The sequence below is a fragment of the Tachypleus tridentatus genome, chromosome 6, assembly GCF_004210375.1.
Source record: "Tachypleus tridentatus isolate NWPU-2018 chromosome 6, ASM421037v1, whole genome shotgun sequence".
NCBI lineage: Eukaryota > Metazoa > Arthropoda > Merostomata > Xiphosura > Limulidae > Tachypleus > Tachypleus tridentatus.
The window spans coordinates 36623992-36634690 of record NC_134830.1 but is presented as its reverse complement, the minus strand read 5'-3'; the positions used below and the strand labels follow the sequence as shown (position 1 = coordinate 36634690).

The window sequence follows — 10699 nt, the reverse complement described above, 5'->3', positions numbered from 1 at the left end:
TTGAACAAAGATTAACAGTTTGTTTATTGAACTTTGCATGAAGCTATTTCAAGGCTGCACTACCAATCCCTAACTTTGAAGTGATAGGCAAAAAGTAAAACTTGATAACTAGTGTAATACTATTGATTACATTTGAATATCAGTTGCAACCATTATCATCATGTGAAATAACAGATTTAGCAAAAATTGTTAAATTCATTAATTTCATGAAAATAGTGCCCCATTATTACTGTTTTCAATTATTCCAACTATCCATTGAATCAAAATACTGTTATTATGACTTGTAATTATTAGTTTTGATTAATTCAAATTTGTTCAGTTTCACCAGTTAGCATCACAACTTACAAAAATAACCAACTTACTGCAATTTGTGTTTCAAATTAATATTTTCTAGTCTTACAACTACCAAAGTTTCATGTCAGAATAATAATTTAGTTGAATGTAATTAGTTACTGAGCCTTAAGACTATTTGATTATCAAATTCCATTAACTGTCCAGCTCTAGAGTCAATCACTAACCATCATACTGTGCCAAGCCAAAAACAGAAAACTTGCTGTTTTAAGGATTAACAAATGAATGATTTAGGTTAATTTTATGCCTGTTTCCAGCACTGGTAATATTAAAAGCCACATATAAAACATTACTCTGGTTTAACCTTTTTTTTTCACTACAAGAAAACACAAACTTTTGGAATAGACAAATTCTGTATTTTATTCTCTAGAAGCAAGAATAGTACTGTACAGTGAAATAAGCTTTTTTAATGTTTAGTAATTTAACTTTTTGTATACACTCACAAAAATAAGTAAAACAGCTTCTTAAGTTCATGCTAATTCACTATTTTAAGCAAATCCCATTGGAAAGTTAATAGTTACAAATAAATGCTTACACACAAGACAAATATTTTGCATATTCATATACAAAACTCCAATATACAAATTATTCAGTATAATGACTACATGGATCTTGTTTTGTTATAATAACAAACTTAAAAAAAAAAAAAGAAGAAATATTTGATAGTTTTACATTTTCATTTGAAAACAAAAAATTATTTATCTAAGATATTTTATTAGTATGGCCAACAAAAGTAGGTTGTCTATTTAACACCTAAAAATATAAAACTGAACAATGTGCAACATTTACTCAACAGTGATAAAAAAAAAAACCTTTCACAGATTTGTTAAATATCCTTATAAATGAAGACATTTCCATGTATCCATATATTTAGAGGTATTGAGATTAACTGGTAAGTACTATGTAAAAATATCAAGTAAATTACAACTCATGGAGTAGCAGTCAGAAATAAATGTTGTGAACAGGGTGCTCATAATTCTATTTGAGAATTTAAATATTAAGCTGGTGACTCTTGATCCCAAATGATTGACCCACACTTTATGGGTTGGATTTTTCTTTATTAAATGCATCAATGCAGTCTTCAAACTCCAAGAGAATTAGTTATTTACTCAGCTGGCTTTGATTGAATATCTACATCATAAAGCTAATACTTGCTGGGTTACTATATTATTTGAATACATTTAAACCCCTGCAGTTGCTACAAACAATCCTAATCAAATAAATCTTTAGTCAATTCAAAACCTAAAAAAAAACAATGATGATACTGGATCAATATCTTTAGTTTTCATGTTTCTAACTGATTTAAATAAAAAAAATAAACAAAAATGAAAAAGTAAATAAGTAACTTATTAATCAACATAAAACAATATTTTTATACGTATAGCAACCAAACTCTTAAAAGGTATTACAAATCACAAAGTTTGTGTATTCTCATTAGAAAACAAGCATAGCTGTAAAATTATTTTGAACTGACAATCAGTTGTGATGAATCTTGAAATACAATTCACAATTATTAAGTTGTAACAAGCCACACACTACAGAGCATTTATATTATTAAAGATGATTGTGTAAATCTTGTCTTTATATTTCATCATCTTCCAAATTTAATGTTTCCTCTGGAAAATTTCCTACAGTAACATCTAAGGGTCGCACAAATCCCCCATAATTTTCTGGACACTCAAAATATCTTTTTCCTTGGACACTTCCATCATTTTTTCCCAGGGGTTCATCATATTTGACTCCCACCCAGTACCCTGGTTTAAAATGAGTTTCTCCAACAAACATCACCATTCCTCTACGAACAGGATAGCCACTAAGGTGAACTTCACACCGGTTACCAACAGAAATATTTTCTACCATTTCTTTAATTTTTTTCTCGTTCTCAGCTTTTATATCCTGAAGTTTAGAACTATTTTCTTCATTAAATTGTCCCAGCTTGTTCCGCATCTTAAAAGCCCTAAGTGATTCTGCTCGTTGGGCATATTCCTCATTTGACAATTCAAACTTTTTCACTTTACTAGTATCTTCAAATTCTCCAGCTGTACTAGAGTTGTCAATGACATTAATTCTCATTCCATCAATAATGGGATAGGATGACAAAGATGCTGTATCATTGTCAAGAGAAACAACAAGTTCATTATCCTTGTTATAAAGTTCTAGCTTCATTGATGCAGCAGAAGCTCCTGTTAAAAGCTCGAGCTTTCCTTTTACTTCTGATATAGAAAGATCTTTCTGAAAACGTCTTTCTGACAAAAATGAGCTAACATTACTGGACACAAAAACTTTAACCCAAGCTTGGTCTCCCTCATTTGCCATTTTCCAAACCTTTATATTTACCTATTAGAGAAAGAGAAAATAAACATTGAAGTACAGATTTAAAAAAAAAAAAAAGTTTCTTACATATGACCCAGAAAAAGTACCAGAGAACTAAGCAAGTATTCAGTAAGTTTGGTATAAAAAGTATCAACATGAAACTTGGAATACAACGAATACTTCTACAAAGAGTGAAAAGTGTATTACAACTTCATACAGTATTTCAAGTGTATTTCTTTAAAAAATACTAAATTACAGAATTTTGTTGAAACTCATAATGTTGAATGGTAAACTAGTTCTATAATACTGCTATTTATTTTGTTAAAACTGTTTTCTTATGTATGCTACTACTTTTATATTCACTGATTGCTAAAGGTAAAAAAAATTATTCTAATGTCCATAATGTTGTGACTAATAATTATTGTACAATCTAATACCATACAACATTAACCAATCCAATAAACTTGGCTCTGAATGCTAACAGTAAACAAAAATACTGTTACATTCAATAACAATGTTTACATATTTTAACATGAATCTACATCAATAAAAATGATTACATGCTTTAAAATGCATCATTTACCAAAATTCATGTATAAAAAACACAACATGAATATTATATTTTATGCATTTTATACACAGTTTTTTATTTAGCTACTTAATTAAAAATACTCACAATGGTCACAGGCAAACACCACCAAGTTTAAACACTATCTGAAGAAATGTTTTAAGTAGATGATGCCTGAAGCACATCTTTCAGTAGAACACAGAACAATTTCAATAACCTGACAAATCTTAATAAATTAGGAAGAATAATACATAATGGAAAGAAACCACAAAATTATGAGGAGATGAGATGTTTTTAAGAAAATTGTGCAAAGTTAATAAGAGACATATTCCATATTGCAAAAAAGCTGACTTCCCAAAACTACTCAATATCTTGAGACAGAGACTGGAAGATAACTCTTAATGGAATAAAAAATGCACATGTTCCTACCAACCATTTGATCCAAATGAAAACATTTTCCCAAATAGAAAAAATGTGTAATATGTTAAAAAAAAACACATTGCTAATAATAAGATCCAGCTATTAAATTAAGGGTGTCAAGGATTATTAAACAAAAAGTTATTAAATAACAATAAAACTTAAGGTTATTAATTTCTTGGCTCAGAATATCAAATTTGACTTGAAGGAATTTCATGCTTAGGTTAACTGTTAAAAAACTTTCAAAAGTTTATAGATTTTTTACCTTTTTAAAATATTTTGAAAGGAGCCTTATAAAGAAAGATTAGAATACACAAAAAGGTCACTACTTGTACATTTAGTATATTAGTAATGATCAGAAGGAAGAGGGTCCCTAAGACTAGCAATTTCTTTGGATGAGAGGAATTATTTCATAAATTTTAAGTAGAAGTGACCGTTTTGAATAGGCCTTGATAAACTTCCAGTTAATTGCATTCCCAAGTTCTAACCTTGGCAAGATTTATTTAAAAACCTTTAGACTTGAGTAATAGTTAGAGGAGGCATTATCTCTCAGTTCTTTATCATCAGGAAAATTCCTAATGACTACAAGACTGCTTAAATGATTCTTATAAGAACAAAACAACAAATGCTCTAGAGATTAATCAATAAACAAAAACCACATTGGCTCGACTTTTAACAGTGAATTTGAAGGTGGATGAGAGAATATTTATAAAAGTGTTTAGAGGATCAACATTTACTTTATAATTTTTAATGTTGGTTTCTTACATTTCATGGATTTTATGATAGGGCTTCATATTTTTGAAAGAGAACATGTTCTCTATGCATCATGACTCTATGAAAGTTTTTCAAAAGAAATTAAGTTGTGAAACATTGAATGGTTAAGGAATTTGTGAAAACAAAGAGCAGTGAACAGAAAGATTAGTGACAGATAGCAACTAATGATGATATATAAATTACTAACTGGAAGAACTAGATAACAGAGGTTCCTCAAACCAAAGTTCATTATTTATGTAAGTGACTTGAATAGTTTCTTGTACAATCATATTTCTAAATTTACAGATACGAAATTGCTGGATAAAGCTTATTATAGTGAGAATACTTTTCTTAAGTTTTAAAGAATGGTCCATAACGTAAAGGACAAGTTTTTCTTTTTGTTTTGAATAATGTAAAATCATGTACTTAATATATATAGTCTGAAAAATACAGTACATAATTAGAGTATGTATACTACTTTTCAGTTGTATATGTTGCATTGTGAATATATGGTTGTGTTGGGCTAAGGATCCTTCTACGGTAGGTGTCTTTTATGTGTTGGCAATAAATTTGAGAACTGAATATACCTTCACTTGCTTTTAAAAATTATACATGTGTGTATATATATTCAAAACAAGTTAAATGTATGTAAAAAATTATTTATACTATGAAGATCACAGTTGTATTTTAAACACTAAATAGTTTTCTTCTCAAAAGTCCACTTAAGCCAATTCATTTGGTTTAGAATTTAGTTGACAAGCCAAGCTATCTTTTCTCTATTTTCACTGCAAAAGTCTCCATTTGTGATTCACTATACTGTAGCAAGAGTTACTGCAGTTGTATCCTGAATTTGCAACAATTGCCTTATTGTTGTATTTTCAATAATCATCTCCCTCTTGTCAAAGTCCACACAGGCAGGTTTTATTAGATTGAAACATTCTTTGTTCAGACAGCTCGTTCTACTTACCTCTTTCAAACTATTAATCTAACTCTAACATATCAAACATTAGACCATTCACTCCCACATGAATTAACTTTACATTTTTTTACTTTCTTCTAACCAAACTTCTCTTTCATGTGACTTTAATTTTACTCTTTTCCTGCTTCTCTGGTCATAGCTATTTATTCATCTATTACTTAGGTCTTCTACAAATCTCCATAGTCTTGACATCAATGGACTACAAACATAATATTTGTTAGCCTTGGCATCAACAAATTACATAATATATTGATTAATAATAGTACCCACACTAAACTGTCTTTTATATCAGACACTGGAAACAAAACTTTAAAATGTTCAGCATCATGTTTTACTGTTTAGGAAAACTCAAAAGTGTTTTCTATTTTTAAAAACTTAGAATTTATAAAAGATTCTGGTGAGGCATATGGCAATATACTTGAAAGAGTGCAAAGAGGGTTATAAAGTTCTGCAACTGTTTTAATCTGAACGTAAGAACAGGAAAGCTTACTTGAAGTGTTAACATTTTAAACATCTTCTATCAGTTTAAAATTTACTGTTATGATAAGAGACTTAGAAGATTATAGATCAAGAGAGTTGGTTAAATAAAGAACATGGCAATATAAAATAATATGAAAGACAAGTTTGCTGAAAATGCAAAAAACTGACAACAAGGACTAAGTGTGAGCCAAATATTTAGATCATTTTTAACAGGGCCTTATACGGATGCTAACAGAAGGATTTATGATGGTTATGACATGGCTGCATTACTAAGTTCCACTTTTCCTTCAGTTTTTGCTGATGAAGATTTAACCAATATTCCTTATTCTGAGCTGACATTTAGAAAAAGCTGGAATTATAAAGCTCTTTGACTAGATAATAGTTTTCCAAGGGTTTTGAAGGATGTTAATGATTTTACATGTCATTTGATAACATGTTTTGCAAGTCTTTGAGTAGTGGGCAGGTACCAAAGGTTGGAAAGTTGGCTAATGATACTTCTATTTTTAAAGGAGGTGATAAAAAGTGCAAGACTATTTGTCTTACATCAGTGGTGGAAAATGTTTTGAAAGTCTGACAAAATATTCTTTGCAAAATTGTTTAAGAATTTAATATTCTGGTGAATAGCAAACACAGTTTAACCAAGGGAAAAATCTTGCCTTACTAACCTTTGACATTCTTTGAAAAGGTTAGTGTTTATGTTAGTGAAGGTAAAGGTGTAGTTCTGATACACTTGGAGTTTTAGAAAGCATTTGATAACAAAACATAAAAGCCTCGATACATTTTAAAAAAAATATCTGTATGGATCCAAAACCTGCTGGATAGTAGAAAGTAGAAGGTTGTTTGAAATAACAGACCTCAATCAAACTAGATTAATGTTACATGTGGAGTACCTCAGGGCTCAGTGATGAGACATTTTTTTTTTTATTTAGACAAGTGAAACAGATAAAGGAATATTCAATAAATTACTTAAATTTGCTGGTAATATTACGATCTTGGGTGCTGGTAGTTTTTATGATGCTGCAGCTTTATGCTATTTGGTGAATTGATTAAATAAATATAATTATTTGGTAATCATAATTTATACTATAATTTTGATTGGAATAATCTTAACACTTGTAGTTGAACTTGGGGATAAAATGCTTTAATTATGTAATTATCATATAGTTTTGCTAATTAAAATGTTTAATCTTAATACTATTATGGAATAAAAAATTTCAGTATTTATGTTTCATACTCCATATAAGCAGCCCTGTTAGGGTAATTAGAATTTTTCATTGTATTTACAGAAACTTTGAAGTTAAGATCACAGAAGTTATCATTTCACTGTATATATCACTGGTTAAACTATAATTTTGAGTAATTGTTATTCTTGAGCTTCTCATCTGAAGGAGAATACCAGATTGTTAAAAAATTTCAAAGTAGAGCTACTACGATAACTGAAACAGAAAGGTTGTCACATGAGGTTTTGAAGGTTTTCTCTCTTAAGAAATCAAGAGTCAGACATGATTTGATAGAATTTTTAAGAATGTTAAGAAAATCAGTGTTGATGCATCACTTTTCTCTGCACTTAATAATGAGAAGCAGGTCTAGAAGACAAAAGCACAAATCTTGGCAGGGTAGGAGTCACCTTCAGGTTAAAGTTTTATTATTTTTCCAACGGTGTATTTGGCCTTTAGAATGTTCTGTTTTTTTTTTTTTTAAATAGTGGATAGAGTACTATTTCAGGGGGTATAATGGAAGACTTGATAAGTATTTAAATGATAAAGGTAGAATTTGAGATTTTTTTCAAGCAGATGTGACAGCCTTAAAAACTAACAAGTCTCTTCTTATCCATCATACTATAATGAAATTCTTCCTTATATGATACTGGAAATACTTTATTACACAGTATGTAATCCCAACTTGGCAAAATTTTTATCCTGTGTGCATGTATATTTGTAATAGGGGTCACAATTTTCCTGTTTTGCCTCTGTTTCCTATCATGGAAAACTTTTTCTCCATTCTCAGGATGCAGATATGATGTAATGAACATGTCACATACAGATTTAATGCACTGGCATCACGAATAATTAAAAATAATCTTTCTACTTACAAAATAATAGAACTGATTTTCCACAAATTAACTTTTAGACTAAATGGGTAGCTCTAAAAACAGTACGATTACTTGAAACTTGCCATGACAAAGAACATGAAGGTTTTAAACCCAAAACAAACATTTAAGTAGAAACGTGAACCTGCTTGTGATAAGTAATGAATTTTATTATAAAGCTGATTATACCAAGTTTCTAAGCAAACCAGTTAAGGGTAATAAAGCACTGAACCTTCTGATTAACAATTAGAAATACATCAACTTTATTTTTTTTCCACATAAAATTACTAATCAGTTTATAGATGTTGTGAATGAAATGCAGGCCAAAAGCTTTAGTTAATTTAATACAGAGAGACAGAAACTAAGACATTGTGTTGGCAAATTTTTAGAAGTATTTTCAAGATTGATTTGTTTTGTTTTGAATTTTGCACAAAGCTACAAAAGGGCTGTTTGTGCTAGCCATCCACAATTTAGTAGTACAAAACTAGAGAGAAGGCAGCTAGTTAAATATAATTTTCCTTACAACATTAAAAAAGGTGGGGTGGTTATATATATATATATATATATATAACCACAATATATTTACAAACTTTATGTTAAAGCTTACCAAACCTGTAAGCTTACTTCTTTACAAAACAAATGAATTTCATTACATTTCATAGGATTCTGTAACATAAAAATTTCAACTGAACATTACGCATTACTAATAAATTAAAACTATAAATATTCAATTTCAAGACTTCAGACCATAAATATCACAAATATTCTAAGAACTATGATTTAACATCAGGTAAATGTAATTATGCTATACATTATGTAATTTAATGAGTGATGTTATACCAGTTAACTTCATGATAATAAAAGATAGTTCAAACAATGCATATGTAAATCTTATCTTCAATTGAAAAGAGTATTGGAAAATTTCCAACACTACAAAACAAGTAAAAAAGTAACTGACCAAATGCATTACAATATATACATAATTTTGTTAGTGCTTTGTAAGAAAAAATTTAATTTGAAAAAATAAACTAAGCAGAACCAACTGAACAATATTTTAACAATTAGGTTAATAAGTACTTGTTTTAAATTTTTTGATCAACACTTCCAATGATTCCATGCAAGGAAGTATGGAGTACCTTCTCATGTTATCAGCATATTATTTATATATTATTTAATATTTTAAATTTTTATTGCCTATTTAAATACAGAATATTAATTTCTCCATTCTTTTTACTTTCTGACATACCAGTTATTTTTACATAATTTGCTGAACACTAGACTTTGAAAGATTTAATAACATTAATAAAATTTTAACTTCATTTCTCAGACCACCAACTGTTTAAACTGTCTAATGGCAAATTATTTTAATCTTTTGTTTTAACTCTTGGTAATTGAGTACTGTAACTTCTAAGATAAACGTTACATATACAGGTCTAAATTTTAATAAAAATAACATTGTTTTTAAAACTTTAAAAAAATATTTATATTTAATCACAGCTGGATTTAGAATATTAAATTGATCTAACTAAAGTAATGAAAATAATGTGTTACAATTACTTTACAAATTATATTATTTCTAATGCTAGCTAAATCACTGAACTATGGACTTGATCTATGATCTACATGTAACCAAAACCAACAATATTATATAAAATTAATATTCCAATATTTAACCAGGTAAAGTTAAATTTATATTAAATTAATATAAATTAGTAACGTAACTAGCTCAAATCAAAGTTCAGATTCCAAATCACGAATGAATAACAATCATAATAAAAGCAAAAAGTAACAAAGTCTGAAAGTAGAAGCCAGAATTTTAGTTTTACCCTGCGTAAAATTTTGGTTACTAGGAATAACCACCTTAAACGTCTTAATTTAACTACTTAATATTACATCTCAGGTTCTCACTCACTTCCACTGACTAACGATTAGTCGAAACGCAGTGATACTTTGTACTAACTCAGTATATACTGCGGTACTGCACAGTTCAGTTGTGAATTCAAGTTTTAAATGTCATACCTTTCAACTCGTGAAAACGAATCAAAACTTAAAATAACACCGTTTTTAATATTGTTGTTTTAACTTACTCTGTTAGTAAATGTAGTCCACGTATATAGCTATCAGAGCTAAACTAAGAAAACTTTAAACGATTTCACTCACAACAAATGACAATCACCTCCTACCCGAACTCAGGAAAACGGAATTTAGGAACAGAAATGTGCATACTAGAACACGTTCGCCATCTATTATACAATGAAATAACATATACATTAATCACGAACGTAATCACTGAAGTGAATAAATAATGAGAAAAACAAATAAACAAAAGTTAAAAATGGCTACAAAAAACAATGGTCTAGAAGATTACGAATTCTAGGAGATTCTACATGTAATAAACCAAGGCTTTTAACACCACAAGTAGAACAAACAATTTTGTGACACTGATGACTTGGGGGGAATTTGTTGTGAAACACACCAGCCCAAGGCTTTGTTTTGTTTTGTTTTTGTTTTTTTGGAATTTCGCACATAGCTACTCGAGGGCTATCTGTGCTAGCCGTCCCTAATTTAGCAGTGTAAGACTAGAGGGAAGGCAGCTACTCATCACCACCCACCGCCAACTCTTGGGCTACTCTTGTACCAACGAATAGTGGGATTGACCGTCACATTATAACGCCCCCACGGCTGGGAGGGCGAGTATGTTTAGCGCGACACGGGCGCGAACCCGCGACCCTCGGATTACGAGTCGCAC

The 10699-nt window shown here is 29.6% G+C and overlaps 1 protein-coding gene across 3 annotated transcripts; it reads right to left on the bottom strand.

Moving 5' to 3' along the window:
- Positions 1 to 685: 685 nt before the first annotated feature.
- On the bottom strand, positions 686 to 10243 carry Tbcb (tubulin-binding cofactor B). 3 transcript variants are annotated; one of them, XM_076504107.1, is made up of 2 exons: positions 10111 to 10243; positions 686 to 2688 (listed from the first exon to the last, which is right to left on the bottom strand). In XM_076504107.1, exon 2 carries the CDS (start codon positions 2665 to 2667, stop codon positions 1933 to 1935), a length of 735 nt encoding a protein of 244 aa, XP_076360222.1. In that variant the 5' UTR covers positions 2668 to 2688; positions 10111 to 10243; the 3' UTR covers positions 686 to 1932. The 3 variants fall into 3 exon arrangements, with proteins under 3 accessions (XP_076360222.1, XP_076360220.1, XP_076360223.1); XM_076504105.1 differs by having other exon boundaries at positions 10038 to 10188; XM_076504108.1 differs by lacking the exon at positions 10111 to 10243 and adding an exon at positions 9863 to 9998.
- Between the last annotated feature and the right edge of the window lie 456 nt (positions 10244 to 10699).

What these genes read in the sequence shown, in the direction of transcription:
- Tbcb (XM_076504107.1), bottom strand. Translation starts at nt 2,667, where the DNA reads ATGGCAAATGAGGGAGACCAAGCTTGGGTTAAAGTTTTTGTGTCCAGT.